The 23,904-nt window shown below is 41.4% G+C and overlaps 2 protein-coding genes and 1 long non-coding RNA gene across 3 annotated transcripts in view; 2 read left to right on the top strand and 1 right to left on the bottom strand.

Annotated features, from left to right (window-relative positions):
* The first annotated feature begins 523 nt into the window (after positions 1-523).
* On the top strand, positions 524-5,956 carry LOC125977891 (uncharacterized). Its single transcript, XR_007484764.2, has 2 exons — positions 524-1,281; positions 4,384-5,956. It is a non-coding gene; the product is annotated as an uncharacterized lncRNA (long non-coding RNA).
* snta1 (syntrophin, alpha 1) lies at positions 4,589-22,702 on the bottom strand. The gene is made up of 8 exons (XM_049734923.1): positions 22,420-22,702; positions 18,530-18,715; positions 8,437-8,626; positions 8,170-8,359; positions 7,527-7,657; positions 7,080-7,276; positions 6,348-6,535; positions 4,589-6,223 (listed from the first exon to the last, which is right to left on the bottom strand). Exons 1-8 carry the CDS (start codon positions 22,700-22,702, stop codon positions 6,131-6,133), a joined length of 1,458 nt encoding a protein of 485 aa, XP_049590880.1. The 3' UTR covers positions 4,589-6,130.
* The window catches only part of cbfa2t2 (CBFA2/RUNX1 partner transcriptional co-repressor 2), a 44,416-nt gene continuing 43,138 nt past the window's right edge, over positions 22,627-23,904 (top strand). The window contains exon 1 of the mRNA XM_049734922.1: positions 22,627-22,770. The gene's annotated coding sequence lies outside the window, so the exon portion shown is untranslated. The remainder of the gene's footprint in view (positions 22,771-23,904) is intronic.

Below are 23,904 nucleotides of genomic sequence, written 5' to 3'. Positions count from 1 at the left end.
CCGGTCGTGAACGGGAAGTTGCGTCACTGATTCGTTCGTGAACGGGAAATTACGTCACTGACTCGTAAAGTCCCTCCTCCATCTAACGCTCGCTGGCGCTGCTGATGGTCGTTCGCGAAGATTCACGAATGAGTGACAGACAGCATTGGCTCTATGCCATTGCAAACCATTGCACTTTATGCCGACATTGATGTTTTAATTTTGTATTTCTTGGATTGTGAGTTGATGGTGTTATTATATTGAATGTGTTTGTGTTTGAATAAAAGCTTGAAAAGTAAAACGTTATGCCGACATTTGTTAATTTTGGGGACACCAACTCATATAACAACGTAAAACACATATTGTCATATAAAGCAGTTAACCAAATGTCTGATTTTTATGTTTTGATTGGCGAATATAAAAACAAGGAATAAAACACCAGACAAGTTATAACATAAATGTTTATTAAAATAGTAATAATAATAGTAATAATAATAATAATAATAATAATTAATAATAATAATAATAAAAGTACATCTCAAACCAGCAATCAAATGTGAAACTGCAGTCGATATATTGAATAACAACATTTAGGCATACACATTATTTAAAACCTACTATAGGTAAATCGTAAATCTACCTTCTGGCTTACATAGTTTACGCCAGGAGACGCAACATATTCACTGACTGATCCGTTGATGCACAGGAAGGCAGTTCACTCATTGACTCGTTCGCGAACGGGAAAGCCACTGATCCGTTCTCACGGTGAACTGGAAATGCGAATCACTCAGTGAGTGATTCACTCAATGAGTGATTCGTTCACTCACAGATTCGTTCGTTGGTAAACGGGAAATGCAATTCACGACTCGTTCGTGAACGGGAAGGTACGTCATTTTCTTCTTCGTTTTGTTTTACAGCGAGGTGGCACGAGCTTCAATGGCCATTACCGACACCTACTGGTTGAAGTTATATGGCGGCTGTGGCTCAGGCAGTAGAGCCTAGGTCGTTTAGTAACCGGAGGGTTGGCAATTCGATCCCAGCTCTGTCATATGTCGTTGTGTCCTTGGGCAAGACACTTTACACACCTTGCCTCCAGGTGGCCATTGTAAATGAGAAAGTGTTCTCAATTGGCTTACCTGGTAAAACATTAAAAAAAAAAAAAGGAAAAAAAAAAAAAAAAAACCCTCTCACTCTCGTTCACTGAAAAGATTCGTTCTTTTAAAACGAATCGTTCACTCACTTGCCAACACTACCGTCCCTCAGCATCAGAATCTCAAAGAAGTGCCTGGTCAAAGTAAAACGGTAAGCTTAAAATGAAACAAAAATAATAAACTTTATATCACTTTCATGTTATTTCGTGATTACGATGCACTAGTTTTCATAGCATTAGCGTCAGTCTTTCTGCTGATTTTAAAACTGCGCTCTGTTTTTCACTTCTTGTGGGTGTATTCTGAGTAGTTGTATCAGATTTATTGCATCGAAGGTGCTGTTTTATTCTTGGGGAACACAATAATTTGTTAAATTCATTCGTTAGCTTGTCGCTAGCGCCAGCATTAGCTTACTTCGTAGCTTGACTGTACTGCTTGTTCACAAGACGTTCATAGCATTAGCGTCAATCTTTCTGCTGATTTTGGAGCTGTGCACTCTGTTTTTACTTCTCGTGGGTGTATTTTGAGTCGTTGTATCACATGAATTTATGGAAGGTGCTGTATTATTATTGGGAAACGCAATGTATTAAATACATTCGTTAGCTTTTCCGTAGCGCTATTATTAGCTTACTTCCTAGCTTGACTGCAGTGCTCGTTTACAAGACCTGTTCGAAAATATTGTAAGGGGATCTATTTTGTTAGGTGTCACCTCAAAACAAGGCTAAAAGTGGGACATGTGATGTTAAAACGACGAATTCAGACAAAAGTATTGCTGTTCCACTTTATATAGACCACAACTGAATGAGTAAAACGGAAGAATTTATAAACGGCTACTGTTTTTCTCACTCGGTATTCATGCAATCATGATGTATCTTTTTCATCTCCATGTACAGTATATTTATACATATGTTGGTATTGTACTGCCCCCAAATGGTCAAGGCGGGCACACCAGAAGGGGCAGCCCTCTGTGTACTGAACTGAAGCAAAAACTGCAGACAGCAAACTGCACACCGCTGTCTGCAGTTACACACTAATAACGGTAAAGCTTCGGCTTCTTGTCGGAAGTAAGAACAGCAAAATAGTGTTCTTGTCATCCCGGCAGCCAATAGTGACCTCCGCCCTTTTTCTTCCTCCACTTTCCATGTTGACAGCCTCCCCCCCTTCCCTTAAAGCCCAACCAAGAACAAGGAATTCCAATCTGGTGCTTTGTGTTCAGTATTCCGATCACACACACACCTTTCTCCTGCAGTAATACAAGTCTACTTTAAAATTCATAACTACATTTAGAAGGGGGTGGGGTGGGGTACTGGGGTGCCCTGATGGAATATTTCCAAGGAGCTTACTTGTGCAAAAATACAATTTACTTTGGCATATTTAACAATCCGCTTCCCATAAGACACACAGGAGTAGCAACAAACCTCAGGAATCGGCTAGTGGAGGGACAGGCAAAAAAGGCAAGCTCCAGTATTTTAGTCAGTCATTCTGTGAGGGAGATTGGGGGAGGGAAGGGTGACAGAAAGTTAGCCTCAGCTTTCATTTGATGCCTTCCCCCCCACTTTCCTCTGTGCTTGATCCCATCCACACATTTGACACACTTTTTGGAGAAGGTGATGGGAATGTGCACCTCGCTAACGTTCCACCTGCTCTTAAATGCTACCGCTGTTGTTGTTCCTAAAAAGTTCCCCACAATCCTGCTTTGAAGGGAAAACTAATGCTAGTGTGTGCGTGCGTGCATGCATGTGTGGAAAAAATAGATAACATGCTCTTTGAATTGGAATATGAATTGCTCATCCCATGCTTTGGTATTAATCTCTCTGCCTTTTTATTCGCTCTAGTCCTTTTGTGTTAAAGAGAGAAAAGAAAGGAGGGGGGAGAAATATTGGATATTGTAGGATGTCCTGTTTGGAATTAGGTCAGCTCCAATCAAATTTTAAGCGTTAACCCCCCCAACAATCCTCGCTGTACTTCCACTTGAAGAAAGAGTCATGTCTATCTTTGTGCTTCCTCTCAATGTAATCACAGAGACCCCTAGTGACTCCCAACACACACTGACATGCGTCTCACGCGGTGCACGAGTGCCACCTGTTGGCCTTATCAGTAAAATACTCGAAAAAATGGAAAAAATATGTACGGGAATAGAAATACGATAAAAAAATAAGACATCCAGAATAAAAGAATCTAAACATAGTCCTTAATTTTTTTTTTGTGTTACAAAATGATTTATCTTCTGCTCATTTGTTTATTTTTTAAAAATGTATTAAATGCCTGCAATTCCCACACTGTTAATACATTTCTAGTTTTTTTCCCCTGCACCTTGTTCCACATTCCTCTCCCATCCCAACATTGTCTCCACAGCTCCTAGTTCATCAAAATACCCCCCCCACACACACACACACACACACACACACACACAATACACACCACACACTCTCTCCCCAGCAGATCTGACAGGCTGATTGCCAATTTCACCAGAGTTCAGCAAAAGCCAATGTGAGAGCACCCCTGCCGTTGCCACGGTAACAATGCAACAAGAGTGAGCAGAAAGGAAGGGGGAGTAGATGTGATCAAATGTGATTGTTTTGATATATGCGCAGCTCGCATTATGCTGCTACACATGCACTTGCGCACGCGCGCACACACACAGAGTATCTGCTCCATGCTGATAACGCGTCCTTGTTGCAGTAAAAGCATGGAAGAGGGAGAACAGTTGGCAAGCAGCAGGCCTAATTGCCTCCATCACACACCCCGCCGACTTATGTGGCCTACCATCATCATCATCGTCATCGCACGCATGTGTGTGCATGTCATAAACGCCCCCCTGTTGAATAAAGGCCCCACTTCTGTTTGCTTGTTTACGATGATGAGATGAGCCATTAAAGCTTACCAGTGTTGCATTAGTTGCCAGGCCCAAGCAATGTATTCCATCAGTCAAAGGTCGCAATATTAGATACATCCAGGGTGGCAAAATGGCATCAATGTAAAAGTGGGACATTTTGCATGGAAATGATTGTGAAGTAGCTCAAGTCATCTTTCGTCATTAAAATCAATGCCCCCTGACAAATTAAAATGATCATGTTTAGGTTTTTATGCATGTGCACGCAATAATATTGTGCATTAAAGTAATAATTCAATTGAATCCAAAGAAATATGATGTAATTCTGCAAATCAATTCATTGTGATGCTTCTGGTGTGCCTATCTTGACCACCAAAGGCAATATAATAGTCGTTGCTCTAATAGCTGTCATTTTTCTTACAGAACACATCACTGGCATCAAGTGGAATCCTCATATTGCCAAAATCCTGACCCCGAAAATTTACCATTTATTCAACCATTTGCATTGTAGGGTGAACAATAACAAGCCATTTTCAACACTTTGGATGGTCAATAATTTGCAAAAATATTACCCACACATGTGGACTGTGATATATGCGAATGCACAAAAGGAAACAGTACAGCCATGTATGTTAAAAGTTACCAAAGTTTATTACATGTTTATGTACAAACAACCCTTAAAAGGCACACCTTTGCTTGTTTAAATAAGAATAGACATTTTATTTTGGAGAACATTGACACAGGAATACAAGTTTAATGCAACGTTTCATTGTTTGTGCGAGTACTTTGTGATGAAGGCTATTTGGGTGCTTTAGTGATTAAATAAATGATTAAATGTTAATTAAAATGTCATGAATGCAGATTAGAGACATACTTTAAGCAGGTGACACACACTGTTTTTATCATTTTAACAGATTTTTTTAAATGCAAAAGACACCACAAATCAATGCATCCATTTTCTGTTCCTTTGTCGTGATGAGAGAAAAAAATACAATTGTGTTCTTAGTACCAAAGACGAACATGTGGGGAGCAGTGTAGTGCCACAGTTCATCCAAAAAAAACACAGAAGAAAACAAGTTGTAGTAGAAATAGCTTGAGATCCAGACCAACTCTGTATTGGGCACCTAAATGACAATTTGACCTACATACGCTGAATTTGATTGTAAGGGGATGGAAATTCTCAAATTAGGCCCAACAGATTTTCTGAGATTTACAAAATGTGAGATCACGACTCGTGACAAGTAAAAAAAAAAGAACGTTTGTGCTTATTATAGCATATGGTATACTCAATATCAAGTGTACCCCACGCCACAGAATAATCTCTCAGCAACATCCAATAAAATTTTTGCAATGGAGTGAAACGTTCTAATTTGGTATTGGCCACACTATAATGATTGCGATCATAAATATTGACCAGGTTGAACATTCACAAATGTCACTCAATTGTTTTCTGAACTGTTTTTTTCTCTCTTTACACAACTTTTAGAGACATTTAAAAATCAGGCATTTGCCAACTTTGATTGGAATGGGCGGAAAAATTTAGTCCAATTATCGGTATGTGTACACTTTAAAGTCCATCTGTTCATGAGGCTCTTTTTGTTAGTAGCCTTAATAATAGTTTTAATCAAAATCTGCAGCTTAACTAAAATAAGTCAAATAAAAATAACTGTCATTTTTTTTGTCATATTACGCTCTTATTTAGTATTATCATAAAACCAGAAAGAAAAAGTCGTAAAAGGGTGTTTTGTGAGAAGGCAACTTAAACATCCATAAGTTCAGCATTTAATGAATCCTTACATCCATTTTAGATCACGTAGTGATCAGTCTCCCGTCATTCCGCTAAAGCTGCCTTCCTTTCCTTAAATAATGGTTTCTCCAACATCAACCATCAAGACATTCATGGCGCACACATGCAATGAATCAATACAAGGTGAAGTGACGCTTACCAAAACTACAAAAATGGCTGCTGCATAATCAATGCGTGATTCATGAGCTGTGCATTTGTGAAAAACCTCAACTACCCCAATGTCTGCCGGTCTTCCACGAGAAACCGTGATGAGCCGGAAGGGAGGACAGGAGGTTTAGTCATCACTTGCTGCTCTCATAACGGTCTGGGTTGTCGTTTTTGTCAATTCGTCAAATATTCCTAATACAAACTTTACGGACGTCATCACGCCAGGAGGCCGAGTCGCTTGACCTTAGCAGACAGAAATGAGTGGATGATGAACACCAGCGTCTTGGGGCAAGAATGAAGGTCCAGTTGCTGAGGACAAAAGGGAGCAGTTAGTTTTGTAATAGTTGATTTAAATTGTTGCCTGGTACTTTCTTAACTTGAGTAAATAAACACCCACGTGGCCATATAAGATGCAAGGAAATACTTGACTCACAATTTCGGCCTCAGGCCCTCCGAAGTCAAGGAACATCATGCGGACGCCGTCGTCCGACGACATCCTCAGACGCTCAAAGGGATGTTGCAGCAGGACGCTCTTACGCACACCCAGCTCTTCGGTGAATAGCGTGAAGCCCTCATCAATGTGCACACCTAGGGTGCACTCCTTTCCGTTCCAGCTGCAGGCTACCATGGGGAGGGTACATTGTGTTATTGAATTGACACTTATTGCTACGCTACCTCATATGACCACTAGAGGTCACCTTAGGACAATAAAAAAAATTCATTTGTGTACTGTATTTAAAAAAACTTTATCCAGGACTATCTACTTCATATCCACTTAAAACCAGGAAATCAGTGTGTTGGATTTGACTCTAAATCTTGGCCCTTGTATTATTCTTGGAAATATAATGTAAACAACTCTTGACGTCATTATCTCGATGAATGATTCCTGACGCCAGATGGTTGTTTATGTCCCCACGAGTGTGCATGTGGGCTGTGTTAAAAGCAAACACGTTATGGATCATTTTGAACATTTGATGTCCAGACTAAAAAGTGATAATGAAGGGAGTCAATTGTGGCTTTGAGAGACTCCTTCCTATTCCTTTAAAACTACAGTGGTAGTTGTCTTATGGCATCAATATTCAATAATAAAACCACTTTCAGTTATTTGCAAATTAGAATTAGTAATATACATTTTATTTGTAAGTGCCTTCAACTACATAGTTACCTGTCGTGACCTCCTTGATGAGCTCGGCGGCAATGTGGCAGCCGTCGACTAGCAGGTGAGTCCACGCCGACAGCTCCTTAGGGGAGTCCACTCGGAACACGTGGGTCTCCACACCTTGCTTGGTGCCCGTACGCAGGCCAAATGAAAGCTCGGATTCCAGGAGGGGAGAGGTTTTCCCTGGGCCGGAATGGACTAGCCTAAGGCAGACATGTCGAGAGGACATAACAGGGTTAAAAGTCTAAAAGGGTGGAACCATATGACTCACAAATTCTGGTGTCACCCTTGTTTTCCGAATTAAACATCTGCTGAGGCAGACATGGAAAGAGTGGGAGTGTGCCTACTTCAACACGAAACTGGACACAAAATGCTTCATGCTGATAAACATACTGTTGTTAACTATTATGTAAATACTGTACGTGTGCACAGTATGTATTAATATATTTATACCTAGTGGTGATGAGAGGGTGACTCTTAGTGGGGTTGCTGATGGCGTCTTTGCTTTCGGGCAAGGCGGGGTAGAGAAACAGTTCCCGGTCGGTCAGCACAGCAAGGACGGGCCTCTCCGGTCCCTGCACCGCCTGCACACATCAAATGTGTTGATAGCCTCTTAAGGGAGGAGCAGGCCCGGTGACGGCAATCCACATTATGCCCTTCGTATTAATTAATTTGCATGTCTGTCAAATAATCAACATGCATAAATGTCTACTTCCTGCATTCGAATTTCAAATGCATTTCCCTTTCAAAATCACAGTTATTTTATTCCCAAAGCGAAGGAATAAAAAATATGTTCTATAAAATCGCAAGTAGTCTGTTGCATAGATGCAAAGGAAGATACTGCTCAAAACAGACCCACCCCTCAAAACTGAATGATTTCAACCAGCGTGGATGTTAGGTGTACTGTAATTCTTTATACTTATCTATCCTTTTTGACATAAGAATAACTTTTTGAGACTTTTTATGATACCTGGGAATGGCTTGAAATTGTGAGGAAAGGACATCCCACATTTAAGTTGTTCTAAAGCCATTTTACCCACAAACAAAACGGCCACTCAAAAAAACCCTCGTTGGTAGCAGTTGATCTGATCCTTACCTGTTCAACAATCCATCCCAAGTGTTTGACTTCCATACCCGGCTGCAATCTCTTCATCTCCTCCTTGACTAGTGGTAAAAGGTTGGCAGCACCGGCCTGGATGGCGTTGTACCAGGACTGGGCCATGGCTGGGTCTTTGGCCCGCAGAAACACAGAGTTCCTCCTGTTGGGCGAAATCACCTCGAAGTACCTGCCAAGAGGAGATGAGGGACCTTGACTATTCCCCTCCGATCAAAGCTGACCTCAGAGAGTGAAGCGCCTGCGTACCTGTTTTCTGTGTCAGGAGGGCATTGTTTGCGGGATACCTGGCACATTTTCAAGGGGATGCTGCGGGGTTCCTTGGCCTCAGCGGACAACTGGTCCTTCTGAGGCGTCGGGGGAGGCGAGTCCCACGGGAGAGCTCCGCCAGGGGATCCCGAGCTTTTGAAGAAGGCTGACATCTCCTTGATGTACTTGACTGAAACATGATGAGCAACGAAGTGGTTCTTTCAAAAGCTGTAGTTCTTATAACGCTCATCGTAAAATCACTATGATCGGTATGACAGGCAAAAAAAAGAAGTAATATGCCATCATGAGCTATTTTCCGATTCCCACTCTTAGTTTCCAGCTGTCACCAGTGGGATTGTTCACAAGGAAAATTGCCCATCTAAGAACTTCGCAGCATTACTGAGAGTGAAGACAAGTGGCCCTTGTATATCCATAATTACAGGCAAAATGGAGGCCATAACTACACTTGGTGGGCATTGGCCAAAGATCTATAAATTCAATGTGTTATTTGCCCATGAGGTCTTGATGCTGCCTTTCACCAAGAGTACTTATTTTTGAACCTTCTATTTATTCCATGTTTACCTCAATTGAAAATGTGTTTATTCCAACATATTCCTCATTTTTCGATACAGGATTCTTCACAAGAGTTATTTAAAATTATTCTGAACCTGAGGCATCTTTGACTTCTGAACCATGACACCAACACATATACAACACACGCAGAGTGAGCTTTGGCGCAGCAGGCCAAAGTCTGCGGTATGAGTTTGGCACGAAGTAAAAATAGCCCCGAGGACTAAATCGGAAGACTGAAGGAAGGGATCTGGTTTCACTCAAGAAGTGTGAAGAAGTGCTCTCGTCTTGCTGAGGATAAAGAGTCATATAGCTCCAAGCGAAAGAACCTCGGCATGGGATAACGGGAGCGAGCGAGGGGGGCTTCCACCGTTCCCAAAATAGATGGCATTCCTGCCGCTCAGTCAACCAAGCAGCTATTTGGTTTAAAAAAAAAAAAAAAAAATTAGCTGCAGGGCAAAAGTCGACAACAGATTCATTTGGCTCTGAAATGAAGGAGTAGCTCGAGTGTCTTGGCTGATCACTGCTTTAGAGAAGTCAATTCATTCACAGAAGAGATGTCTTCATACTACCGACAGGTAAAGCAAGGGAAGTTGTGCTATCATGTGCAAGGTCCAACTTTGTGTTGTCTTTGGCATGGAAGGGCAACAGTTCGAATTTCGTCGCTGCTTCCAACTAGTCAGAGTGAACGTTAATACCTGGCGCTCTGAAAACAAGTGGTTTGGATATTATACGCATAGCTCTCTGAAGTCATACAGTTAAAATTCAACCCAAATGTTCTTGGAAGAAATGTGTCATGTAAAACCTCAGTTTGAATTGAACAACTGTAGTGACAGCAATGATGTCTGGGAATGTGAAAGTTGTCTTAATAAAAGTATGTTTACGTATTGAAGTTACTTTTTTTTGCCATGACGCTTTCCTTGTCTCAACTACACAGTGCAAGCAAGTAAGTGACAGAAGACTAACAGGTACCTGCCACATTTCTCAAGTAGCTATCAACTTGTGTACTTAGTGGCTCAGAAATGACCTTCTGTCAATATACCCCGGTACTAAACGATTGATGTTTGCAGTGTTCGGCAGCCAACATCGTCCACGATGACCACTTGGATTTAATGTAAGAGGTTAAACATCGGTTTAAGTGACTTTTTTTGTTTTTACTTGATTACACAAAGAGGCAGTTAGGGTGGATTTACATTCCTCTAGTAGGTGATGGCGCCATGTAGCCAGACATCAACATTTCCACTTTGATTGGTGATGTTTGTCAAAATGTAACAAGGTTCACTAATCCAACTACAGCAAAATCGAGTTAGTTGGAAAGAAGTAGCAGCAAGGAGGCAAGGTCGTGCATTTTGTGACGTTCATATATGAAGATTAAAAAATAACAGAAAATTCGATACAGCTCTATTTTCACAAAGACAGTGAAGAAAAGTAAGCAGTGTTGGATTCCACAAAAAGCTAGCTTAAAAGAATTGTGGATGGAAAAAAAAGTTTGTGGATAGAGGATTACGGAGGAGTAAAGGAACGAAAATAAGAAAGAGAGGAAATTGAAAGTAAGAGAATTAAAAAAAAAAACTACACATGGTACATCTAGTAAAGCCTAGCCAGAAATGTTGCCATGAATTCCAGGGGCGGCACATTCAATACAGAGGCTAAAATTAGCTGAGATGGCACTGTTATTACTTCAGCTTATCTGGCAGCCAGTGAGACCACTTTTTCATACAGCTTTTGTGTGTGTGTGTGTGTGTGTGTGTGTGTGTGTGTGTGTGTGTGTGTGTGTGTGTGTGTGTGTGTGTGTGTGTGTGTGTGTGTGTGTGTGTGTGTGTGTGTGTGTGTGCGACTTCCACAGAATCCCCCTCTAAGCTTTCCTTGACAAATCCTGACCAGACATTTTGAGCCAATTCAGCCAACTCACTTTAAACATTTTTTTTCCCCACATAAAGCTTTTATGTCTCTCAACTGCCAGGAGAGTTTCCAAATAGCCAAAGCACCATTTCCAAAATGCTAGACGCAATGGAAAAGTACCACCAGATGATTTGCTTTTGAATTATAATTATAGACACATTCAATCAATACCCCCACCAAACTGTCAGTCATAGCTGACAACATGACAGAATAAATACCGCCTGCTACTTTGACTTGATAAATGTCATCAGTGCATGAAAGAATGTGTGATCACACAGTTTGGTTCCGCCTTTGTGTCAGGGCAGCAAAAGGAAAATAAAAACAAGAGCACACAAGGAGCACATACATGAAAATTAAATTAAAATAAATGTCAGACTAGGACCTCCTAGTTGAGCACATGTGTCAACAGCTGAGTTGAATTTCTGACACAAATAAAAGTTACTTTTAATTCATGCTATTCCGCCTAGGCCTGGGGGGGGGGGGGGTTAGGGGGGCAGTCTTTCACCTGTAAAGTGGCTGGAAATTAAAGAAGAAACCATGTCTACCCTTGTAAATGGATACAATTTGCAGGATAAATTATTAAATAAAAATCTGACCAAAACATTCAAATCTATTGTTACATAAATGCAATCTCACACAAGTGAAAGGCAAAAATAAAATATTTTCCAGTCCATAAAATATGCAGTTTTGTCCCTAAATGCATTTGAAGTCATACCATTTCCATAACCATAAATCTTCAGACGATACGGGTAAGCTAAAAGAGCATTTCATACTTTTGAACGAACAAGCACAAAGCAGAAGAATTTTAGAGCGGTTTTTCAAAAAGAATACTTCAGAGTTATACAAAAAGAATACTTGAGACTTATTCTTTTATCTTTACTCAACAAGGACTGTGCAATATCTAAGCAGCATTGTTTTTGCTTATCCCAGGCTTATGGTCTTGTCTCACTTGGTTCTTCTCTGATTAAATCAAACGGGAACAACTATGCCCCCCAACCCGAAACATAGTCAGCAGTTTAATAAGTAATTATTAAGCAAGTCAGCACTGAGGTATTAATGTATAAAAATAATATCCCATTATTGCCATTATTTATTTGAAATGCAAAAAAAAAAAGAAACAAAGGTTGACAAGCGTCTGGCAACCAAGTGTTTGTCATTGGAAGGTTCAAATGGTATTGTAAGAAAATTTTCTAAAAGTTCAGCCATTCCTCCTTCTCCACTGGTAACCGTGGGAACGGCTGGAATGTCATTGCTCAGCCAGCGACCTCAGAAGCATGCGGTTGTCTCTGGAAAGCATGCCAGGAAAACAATGTCCCAATGTTACAGAAGCAACAAGACAAAAAAGAAAAACGATATCTCGGGCCAAAAGGACGCAGTAGATCACAAGCGTTTGCCTTTGCCCATTCTGTGTACTCGGTTCAATTGAGGTAAAACAAGCTATTAGTGGCTGCAATAAAGAAAAAGTGGAGTTCTTACAACAAAGCGCAAATATTTCAAAGATGCAGCACGTGCACGCCACGATTCTACTGTGAGGCCATGAGATTCTTGGACCGCTTCCCAAAATGTGACTTCTAAAGATAGTTTGCTTGAAATTAATGCTTTGATTGGACGATGTTGAAATCCGACTTTAAAACTATTTTATGCCAAATCTCAATTTTGAAGCCTGGAAAAAACCCCAACAAAGAGTAGTTGTAGAAGAAGAGAAGCCATTACTTTTCTGCTAACTACATTGACGTGATAATGTACATCTTCTACACTACAAAATCTTTGAATCTTGGGAGGGAAGTTCTGCTTGGGTTCTTAACAGAAGATACTAAAAGTCTTTGCCAAGTTATGAGCATGTGCAGTACATGCATACAGTGATGCCTTAAGACACGCTGCTAGCTTAATGCTTAATGTGTAACACCGTAGCTGGGCTAAGGAAGAGCACGCAGTGGATATTCAAAGACAAACTGTGCAGCAACGCATTAGGGCTTTATTGAACTTGCTTGTGCAACATGCAAGAGCAGTAATGCCTCCACACAATGAGCAAACACACAGTTAATAAATAACGCTCTGCCAGTGTGTTCCCCCGCTTAAGGTGTGCTCCATTCAGGTATTGTCAGTCATGTGTCAAAGGCTTCTCCTCTCCTGAATGATTTAGATAAGTTCATTATTTCCACAGCCCATCTCATTAAGATCACGGCTAACTGCCAGCTTCGCCTAGGTAGACGGAGAATCCGACTCGTAAACTCATTCACATTCTGCCAAAGCATCGATGTGATTACTTTGCACACGGCGTCAGGAGAGTTCATTATACTAATTCCACAAAGTGAAAGTGAAGCAAACTTGAACAGGGCCTGGCCTGAAGACGAGAGGCGAGTGTAAAGGAGGTCAGGCTGCTGACTTCTCCAACATTCTGCACACAAACACAGTATGTACTCATGCATCAAGCAGCGAGATTGTTCAGTCTAGTCCACCGTCACAAAGGCCTGGCCGCTAATTTATCAGGGGCCCTGGAAAAGCCAGTGGGGTTCACAAGGGGTCCCGCTAAGCAAACGTCACGCTACACGCGAGGATGGCCCTCCGGGCAAGAGTTGCGATTTGATCAAGCTTTGTTATTTTCTGAAATAATCCATCCCCTTGCTGTGCGTAAGCGCAATTTGCTCATGGGGCAGCAGAGCCAAAAGAAGAAGAACCGAGCTTTGTGTCCTGAGGGTCAGAGCTTTCGCAGCAGGGATAATACCGCATGTAGACTTGGCACAGGGACGTAGTTGGGTTTTTAATACAAGAAACGCAGTGAAACCTCTTCTCTCATCTCTAGTTGACCTACAATTTGTTCGTTTTTATAACATTTTTAATTGGTATAAAAAGGATGTTATGCTAAAAAAAAATATTTTGCCGTTTTTAAATCAATAAAATGTCCATGTGAGGCGCGGGTCAACGTCGGGTCACCATCCTTACATTTTATTATAATATAATATCTGCCACAGGCGGCTCGGTGGCGCACTGGGTAGCACGTCCGCCTCACAGTTAGGAGGGTGCGGGTTCGATTCCACCTCCGGCCCTCCCTGTGCGGAGTTTGCATGTTCTCCCCGAGCCCGCGTGGGTTTTCTCCGGGCACTCCGGTTTCCTCCCACATCCTAAAAACATGCTTGGTAGGCCGATTGATCACAAATTGTCCCTAGGTGTGAGTGCGAGTGCGAATGGTTGTTTGTCTCTGTGTGCCCTGCGATTGGCTGGCAACCGGTTCAGGGTGTCCCCCGCCTACTGCCCGATGACGGCTGGGATAGGCTCCAGCACGCCCGTGACCCCCGTGGGGACTAAGCGGTTCAGAAAATGGATGGATGGATGGATAATATCTGCCACAGTGTGTTTGAAATTTAATAGGTGGGGCTTGGTCTGGTGAGTGATGTGGGTGACTCAGTGCTGCTCAGGTTAGCAGCTGGCTGTTAATTAGTTAACACTTTCTAACTAAAATGTTTCAATGTCTGGATGTCAACTGTAGCCAGAGCAGCGAGAGTATGAATTTATTTTGTGAATGTCTGTCCCAAAAAAAAAGACTGAAAGTGCACCAGCGGCTCTATCTGATCATGCCAACTTTGTCATTTTGTGTCGTAAATTCAACTTTGGAAATATAACTGCCATTCACGTCACATGACATTAATTAAATTAATAAGCCATTTTCAACTCCACATAAAAATATAACCCCAGGAATTAAAGTGAAATGTGTTCATTTTAAACAGTGACTCGGCAGCCTGCTGGTGACTTTTTTAATTAAAGAAATCCTAAGTAAGAATGAAGCCATGCATCCTGAGGGATTCAATCTGACTATTAAACAAAAAAAAAAAAGTGCTTTCTGAGTCAGACTAAAATTCATTTTGTCTGATCCAGAAGCAGAATGGCTAAATTGGATGCCAAACAGCGTCATAGCTACACTTTTGATCTATAAGCCGACGTGATGTCTCAAAGTCCAACCACAAGCTGTTCATATTAATATCCTTGAGGGCAATGGTTTTGCTGCTTCTGTGCATGTTCATATTTCTACACGCATGTAGAAGCTGTAAATTCAAGAAAATCTCACTTGCCCGTCCAGCTAATTGGCAACCCGGCCCAAAAAATGACAATGAAAATTGTGAATCAGCGGGACATTGGCGTGCAGAAGATCACATTTAGTCTAACTGTAGTGTACTTTCTTGGAATGGATAATATTCTTAATTACACAATGAAACTGGAATTTTAAAAAAACAAAAACAAAAAACAGCCGCACTAGATGCATTGCCAGTTAATTTTAGAGATAGTTTGACAGAGTGTTTTTTTTTTTCATTGGCTGACAACAGAACGGCAAGAACGTAAGCTAAAACAAAACAACTTTGAATAATAAGCCAAGGAAGACAATTTCACTGGACAACAATGATTGTCTGACTCCGAGTATTTTCAGTCGTTCCAGAATGGGCTATATTGCAGGCAGTCAAAAGATCGGATTCAGGTGTGTGGCAAAGACAGCGAGAGATTAGATTTGGGGTTAGTGCCTGTTGAGAGTGCTGACAAAGCGTCACAAGCACAGATGAACGTCCTCAAAATCTAATCGCACCCCAGGCATTGGCTAAACACATCAATGCTTGCGCACATGGAATTTTCACACGCTTGTAAACTGGTATTTATGTGCTTAATGACCACAGTTGGTGCGGTTTTGTTTGCGTCCATCTGTTTCGTGATATGACACCGTCAGCATAGTCAAATCCAGCAGAACATGGCTCAAGGCCAAGGACTTGGGATGCAACAAAGCCGCCATGTGTTTTCTCGTGCAGTCTTCCCCGAAAGTGACCAAACAATTGGGTCGTTTTCTCTCACACAAGGCCTCTGCCACTGATTGAGTTTGCTCAATTAGCCGGAGACAAGAGCCAAAGAACAAATCAGTGCCAATATGCACAAAAAACACAAAAAGACGATCCAGTTTTTAGAGGACTGCCTGAATATCCACAAATTACCACGAGCGGGATGTCAGTTCCCTTTAGTGCCGTGTGAAAGAATTCTCACACAGTGGTATTCAACTTCTGAAATTCAATTTATTTGCATTTAATCTTTTCTAGAATGTTTGGGTTGAACACCAAACTGTATGACTTTTTGAGTCAGAACTATTCTTTCCCTTCCCTTGGCTTTAAAACGACTTTCGCAAATGCATGCGCCGATAGATGATGTCATTGAGGCATTCAAGATTCCACCGCGAGCAGCGGCGTAATTGCTATTGCACAGACTGGACGGCCCGATGCGGCTGACATAACATCTAAAACATGTTCCCAGCCAGCCAGTAAAAGTTACTACAACAATGGAAGAACTGCCACTGCTGTGCTTCTATAACTAAATCCGCTTAATCCATATGTGTGTAAGGAGCAGTGATGAAAAGAACATGGGACAAAGAACCAGCTCTGTCCAGAAATGTCCTGGCAGAGGGAAACAACAAAGCAAACTCCGCACAAGTAACTTGGGGGTAAGCTAAAGTCCATAGCCAGCATTGCGTGAAGATGTTTTATATAACTCTGTGATGAATGCATTTTGGTGCAGCTGTGTTTGAAAATACAAACCGCTAGACAACGGAAACTCATTTGGCAGGAAGGCAAAACACGCAGGGTGGGAAGTGAAACCAACAATAAGGTCATGTTCATACACTATTGTTCCAGTTCATAGTTGTGACTCTGGAGCGAGGTTTTCAAAAGTTAAGTCAGCCTGACTTTAAGGTTTACCATTCAATATGTTTCAACATTTAAACTACTATATAATCAAGCCAGAGTCATTTATTATTCTTATAAACAAAATGATTTCTCATGCGCACACACGCGTGCAAAATTGTAAATATAACTGGGAGGAAATGAAGGCAGCTGGGGATTTATTGTTTCATCTGGTGTTTTATATTTATCTGACCCTCTCAGGTGTTTACTGTTCCTCTCACATACACACACACACACACACACACACACACACACACACACACACACACACACACACACACACACACACACACACACACACACACACACACACACACACACACACACACGCAAGCAGACACATTGATTATTCCATCACATCTTGATGTAAAGTCAGACAGGAAGAGAGGGCAACTCAGAGGGCAAGAGTACACCTGACAGCATGGAACAGTCGCAGGTTTGATTTTCTTTCAAAAAGTCCAATAGACAACAAACACACTTTCCTATTCATGGTGAGACGTTTGGGGAGGACATACATTCCAACTCAGTATTTATATACAGCTAGTGATTTGATTAAAAAAAAGATAAATCCATCTGCTTTCATGAACGACTAGACAAATCAGAGGATTATTATTTTTGAGAGCCTCAATCATTAGGTAAAAATGTCAATGATTATTGAATAATAATCGAAAAAAATATGAGGCAATTAATTGGATAATTGATTTGTTGTCGATAAATCGATTTATTTTGACACCTCCAGGGATAACATATTAACATTCTTATCGGTCATACAAATGTAGGAAAACAGTTATGTATGTTGGATTTTTATGTAAAATCAAAACAAATTAAAACCAAGCAGTGATCAACCCACTTTTTATAGATAGATTATCATTATTATTATTATAACTCTGACACCATCCTCCACGCACATAGGGTAGAATAGAAAATAGAAAAATGGAATGGCATTTCCGATTCAATCTTACTCTCGCACACATAAATAAATCTTCTCTTATCAGATCGAGTATAACATGTAACTCAAGCGAAAAGAAGTTTGCACTGTTAGAAAATACTGTCGTGCGCACCAGTGCCCACTTTGTGAGTGTCCTGGTCTCTTTGGGTTCATTGCTGCTCTATTGAAGGAGGGAGCCGTCCTAAAAGGATTCCTGACGTGATGGATCACAGAGCGGCACCGCTTGTCTGCTATTAACGCTTTTCTGCTTGAGTGTGGCCAAGTAAAGCAGAAGCGCTGAGCTCTTCTGTCCGCAGCCTTGCTTCGCTGGCTCAAGTCAACAAAATTTGGCTGATGGCAAATCAAATGTTACCACAGTCAAAATGGCAAGAATTTGCAACCTCAATGAAGTTACAAAATGAGCTCGCTCTAGCGACGCTATGTTGCTTTGTTTGAAGAGAAAAAAAAATGTCATCTACAATCGAACAAAAAGTTCTAGAAAAAGTTTGGAGAATGACGGAGCATTCATGAATATTTGAGTCCCCTTTTTGTTTGATCTTATACTTAAAATTCTACAAAGTGTGTCACTTTTCTATTCCATTTCAAACCTCACTACATGAGCTCTGGCGAAAAAACTGATGAAAAAAACCAAAACAAAACAAACAAACAAAAACCCTGCTGATTCTCACTGTAAACATTCTTCAGGGCCTAGCGGGTGTTTTGTTGAAGTGGAGCACAGGACTTGATATCAGAAATGTCATCTCTGCATTGGTATTCTGTTTCGTTCTTTGGGTCTGATTTCACAGACGCTCATTATTTAAATCCATCAAGTGTGATCAAAGTATGATTTAACATAAATGATCCCACATGACCTTAACCAGCATTATGGAAAATGTATTCAATCAAGGTCAGAAAAAGAACTTTGGTTCACTTGTTGTATATCTGAAGTGCTTGCGTAAATCTTGTGCGTGTGTAAACGTCTTACCTTCAAGGATGACTTCTTTGCCAGTTTTCTTCAGGGCCTGCACGGCCTCGTCGTGCGTGGCCTCCCGTAAGTCGCAGCCGTTGACAGACAATATGGCGTCGCCCACATAAAGCGCCTCCGTTTGGTCGGCGGCCAAGCCCTTAAAAATCTTTGAGATGAGAATGGGCATCTTGTTCTCCTTCCCACCTGCACGACATGAATCTCATCATTTTCTTTGCAAGAGTCTGACGTGGGGAAAGGTTCCGCATTTTCTTTGACTCTTTTTGTTTTGTTTTGCAACTGTTACAACACAATATAAATGATAGGTAACGGACATTCCCAGTCAGAAGATATAACTGACATATTATGCAAACATGGTGGTCAATAATGTCAGCTGGTTGTTGAACTCGCGATCTCGCAGCCAGCCCGTCATTATCTATTATAAAAGACAATATGACATTCAATTAATTTTAAATACGACTCGCGCAGGTTTGTGCCAAGTGGGACTTAAGAGTCAATGGCCTGGCTCCTCCCGTGCAAGCCAAGCACATTCCCAATCGAGTTATGGACAGAATGGGTTCCCTGGCTTTTGACCTCGATGGCATCAGACAAGTCGCTTGCTGCATCAGTAAGTATTAGAAATGAGGTAATGCCCAGAGGAGCAGAGTCAGTCAATACTTGCTGCTTTTATATAATTCTAAAAAATAACAAAAACAATGCTAATACAGTTGTGATTCCAAATTAGTAATTCGTAGAGTTCAGAAATGAAAATACTGCCTTTGTCTTACACGTTTAAATCTATGAAGGAATACTACAGTGAGTGTCCAATTATTATTTCTACCCATAACTGGCAGTCTAACACTTAATCCTCGCATATTCCTTCATCATCCCACCGTGTCTTCTTATGTCACGAACACAGCTGCATCTCCAAGCTGGCAAAATGTCGCTTGAACGACATGTGGGATAGCGCCGAGTGACGCAAATGGTGACACAGGTGTATTAGTAGTAGGTTTTGTTTTTTCATTTCATAAGTTTCATGCCCTTCGATTTGTTTGAATTTGGAATAATAGAAAATAGAACTGCATAGTTTTAGGTCATTAGTGTCAAACTCGAGGCTCGGGGGCCAGATACGGCCCACCACGTCATTTTATGTGGCCCGCAAAGACAAATTTTGCATCGACTTTGTGTCATTACTAATTAATTTTGGAATTGGTGGCTTTGATGCTACTTGGGGTCACTTTCTTTAAGCTCTTACGGCAAATAGTCGACTCTACAGTCTTTTAATATCATGAATTGTATGTCTGAAGTTGATTTTCATATTGATGCAAAATCTTGGTTTCTCTAAAAGAAACAGCAGCTTCCATCATTAAATCTTGCGTTATATAAAAGAGAAAGTTCCAACTGTTTGGAAGGAAAAAAAAAAAAAAAGGCTTAACCCAGGCCCATGGCAACAAGGCTTCAATCTGACCAGACACTGTCTGGAGACCTGGAACTTTGCTCTTTGCTTAAATTAGACAGACCAGAGTGAAGGTTGACTGCCTCCACGCTTTCTAAAAGCCAGGGTGGGCTCCCTAAAATTAACACAGGCGGTTGACTCCCTGATACATAGCTTTCGTCTCTGACCAATGACAAATGATGGCTGGCTGCTCCTTTCAGCTGTTCACTCGCCGCTAGTCCAACATCTCGCCACTTTTTCTCTTTTGCTTTGTGTTGCCTCCCACCCATCTTCATCTTTGGTTACCATCCAAGCCGATTTGTAGCAACAACATCAAGCTAGCAGGGTGCCAGCAATTATTTTGTTTTAACAACAAGCTGCGTGGCTCTACAAGTCACCTATGGACAGAAGAGTTTTTGCCATTAGAGGTGCCATTGTTGTCAGGGGGATGGAAGCGCACGGAGCTAACACGACCACGTTAGCATCAGCAATAATGAGGAGCAACAATGTCTTGTCATCATGTGCATACTGCAGACTAAAAAAAAGATACAAGAACCTTTTGCGCTGTCTAGAAAAGCTGACACGGGTGCTTTTTTTCTGCATCGCATGGGCAACTCAACCTGGCAGTTTTCCTGCATTCTGAGCTAACATCCCCAGAAACTACCATGACAAAGGCACCTGAAATAAGAAAGCCAAGTCAAAAGTCAAAGTCCGTTGTTGACATCACACGTAATTATCTGATTGGTTGATCTGAAAAGCGGGCTAAAAGGCATAAAATATAGCATCTGGCTTTTGTCTCTCAAACAATGAGCTCACATCTATTTTTCTTGTTCCAGAACACAGTGTGAAAGCAAAAACAGTTGTGTGCCTTTGTTATGTTCTGTCATCTGTCACAAATGTGAGGATCTCTGTATAAAAGAAGCTACAGCCCTCCCGCCTGGCATTCTTGCTTAAAGGGTGGAAAGTTCCATGAAATTCTCAATAAATGACCATGGGAGGTTAAAATGGGGATTTTTTTAGAGATATTCCAAACTGGAAACTTTTCATGGAGACTAAATGTAGGGGAATCCATCCATCCATCCATCCATCCATTTTCTGAACCGCTTAGTCCCCACGGGGGTCGCGGGCGTGCTGGAGCCTATCCCAGCCGTCATCGGGCAGTAGGCGGGGGACACCCTGAACTGGTTGCCAGCCAATCGCAGGGCACACAGAGACAGACAACCAATGGCACTCACACTCACACCTAGGGACAATTTTGAGTCTTCAATCGCCCTACCAAGCATGTTTTTGGAATGTGGGAGGAAACCGGAGTTGGCAATTGGCAATTTAATGGAGGGTAAAAGTATGACATTCAAGCATCAATATAAACATTCAACAAACAAATACAGTCGAAACTACTTTTAAACCTTGTTTGCATTTCTAAAAATCCAACCACAGCATGATCTTTATCCATGTTATTTACAAAATTTTAACTGCCCAACAAACTGTCCTTCCAACCGAGATACCAGCTGAGGTCTTGTAAACAGGATTGCAAAAGGCTTTCCAACAGCCACCACACTGTTGAGTGAGTAGGCTACACATCAGTTATGTAAGCCTGATGTTAGATGTGGGAACAATGCAAGATTGTCCTTGGGCCAATTTTATAGTAATATTTAGGTCATTCAAATGCTGTCGATATTTGATAAAGATATATACTGTATATATCGGGTATACTGTAGATTGGTGGCTACTGTCTTGACCTGTCTATACAGATTAAGCAAAAGAAAATTAGTTAATGTACAAATTAATGAATAAACATAACTGGTGTCATCAAATCTTCAAATCTCTTCTCCTATTATAGTCAAACAAAAAAACCACAAATAGAAGATAATGTATAACTATATTGTTAACATGTTAACCAAATCAAATGACTCGCTTATTGTATAAAATAATTTACTGTACAGTTTGTTTTAAATTCAAAGCTTTTTCTTTGGCCAAATAGCATACACCAGTGTCTGCAAGAAAAAAACAACAACACTTTTGGACAAACATCCATCCATTCTCTCATATTTAACAAAATGATTTCATGCACTTCATGCATCGTGCTTTGATTAATATTAATGTTTTAAAATTAAAATACACAATTTGCCTGGGGAGTTTTTTTCTTAAACACCCAAGAGGCTACGCGGCACACTTTTTTTTTTTTTGTTCCTTACAAACGTTTCCTAATGACACTCACCGGACTCCCCGCTGGGGTAAATTAAGCATGACGGCTGTCAACCTTTGGACCACACAACAAGTTGGTTAAAACAATCCAAAATTAACCCCAAAAACAAAAAACGATCTGCTTCCATTCGAAACACCAGCGACATTGCATTTCAAAGTTACCAATCAAGTTTTGCACGCTCGGTGAGGAAAAAGTTGAAGTCAGCTCGCGGTGTTTTGAATGGCGCTGCGACTCCACATTTGAGCCCAATTAGGAAAAAGTTGATCTCACCTTTAATACTAATCCCGAGTCCTCCGACGTCTTGCTTGGTAACTCGCACCGTGCGCTTCACATTGGTGATAGTCTCCGGGACGGGACATGAGCTGAGATTAGGGGGGTCTCCGTTGATCGCGCCTGCGGGATTCGGATTGGGTTTGGCCGTCTCGTCGGCACCCTCGCCGGGGTTGACCGTCAGTGTGTCCTCGGTGAGAGTGGCCAGCACCCGGGTCCAGCGGTCCACGGTCACCCGGAGCTCCAGTAGTCCGGTTTTCTGCGCCTTCATCGCGGCCGCCATGTTCTTCGCATTCCTGGAATAACTCTAGACCGGGCTGGCGGTCCTGTGGAGCGATATGGAGGGCTGGGGTAGGGGGCACACACACATTTACGCGCACACACTCGCACGCATGCATGCTCACACAGCTCCCTCATGCACAGTTGCACGCCCTCGCAGTATGTTGTCCTCCAAAGAGGCTTATCCGCGTAGTAGTAAGAATTAAAGCTAATTGAGAGTGACACCATTGCACACTTACTGTAACACAACCCAGTTCAAATTAAGTGCTTCTTGCTCACATAGCGTGTAAACACAAAGTGCAATTCCCTCAGAAGTGCTGGAAAGAGCTGCCGCAGCTCAAATGCCAATGAAGAAAGTTAGAAACACAATTTAATCAACACCAAGATACACACACAGTATTATGTTTCACTATTATGTATCCATTATACCTTTAGGCCAGGCTTTCCCAACCTTTATTGGGCCAAGGCACATATTTTATATTAGAAGAAAACTAACCTCACACCACCAAAGAAAACCGCAAAAAAAAAAAGTGGATCATTGAGACAATCACTGCTAAATAAAAAAAAGTAATTGGCATTCTCCCAAAAAGGTTTACACTGTACTGTAAAGGCTTATGGTGGCCACAAGATGGCGACAAAGTATTACGTACATTTGTCTAAAATAAAGTGCTTCACTTCACTTCGACTGTTCCTTAGCGCTATAATGCCAGTTACATGTCATATGTGAAAATTTCAGCAAATAATTCACACCAATTTTGAAAAGCAATCTGTGACTAGGCAAATTCACAATCCTTTGTACATAAAAGCACACAAACTCATTCTAAAAAAAAAACACATAGCATGTAATCTGCAAACCGAATGCAATGATCATGAGCATCACCAAGAATTCTAATATTACAGCAGTTGCGCAATGAGAAGCCTCATTACTGAAAGACACCATTGTTGCCATGTCTAAATCTCACTCTGCTATGGTAGTTAGTGGGGAAACAGTTAATTCTTGTCTTCATGAAAAGTCTCTCAAGATGTTGTTGTCCTTGTTGTGTTGCATTCGTGTGTGTGTGTGTGTGTGTGTGCGTGTGCGTGCGTGTGTGTGTGTGCGTGCGTGTGTGTGTGTGTGCGTGTGTGTGTGTGTGCGTGTGTGTGTGTGTGTGTGTGTGTGTGTGTGTGTGTGTGTGTGTGTGTGTGTGTGTGTGTGTGTGTGTGTGT

The sequence above is a fragment of the Syngnathus scovelli genome, chromosome 11 (genome assembly GCF_024217435.2).
Source record: "Syngnathus scovelli strain Florida chromosome 11, RoL_Ssco_1.2, whole genome shotgun sequence".
In the NCBI taxonomy this organism is placed as follows: Eukaryota; Metazoa; Chordata; class Actinopteri; order Syngnathiformes; family Syngnathidae; genus Syngnathus; species Syngnathus scovelli.
This window is presented reverse-complemented; position numbering and strand designations above follow the sequence as displayed.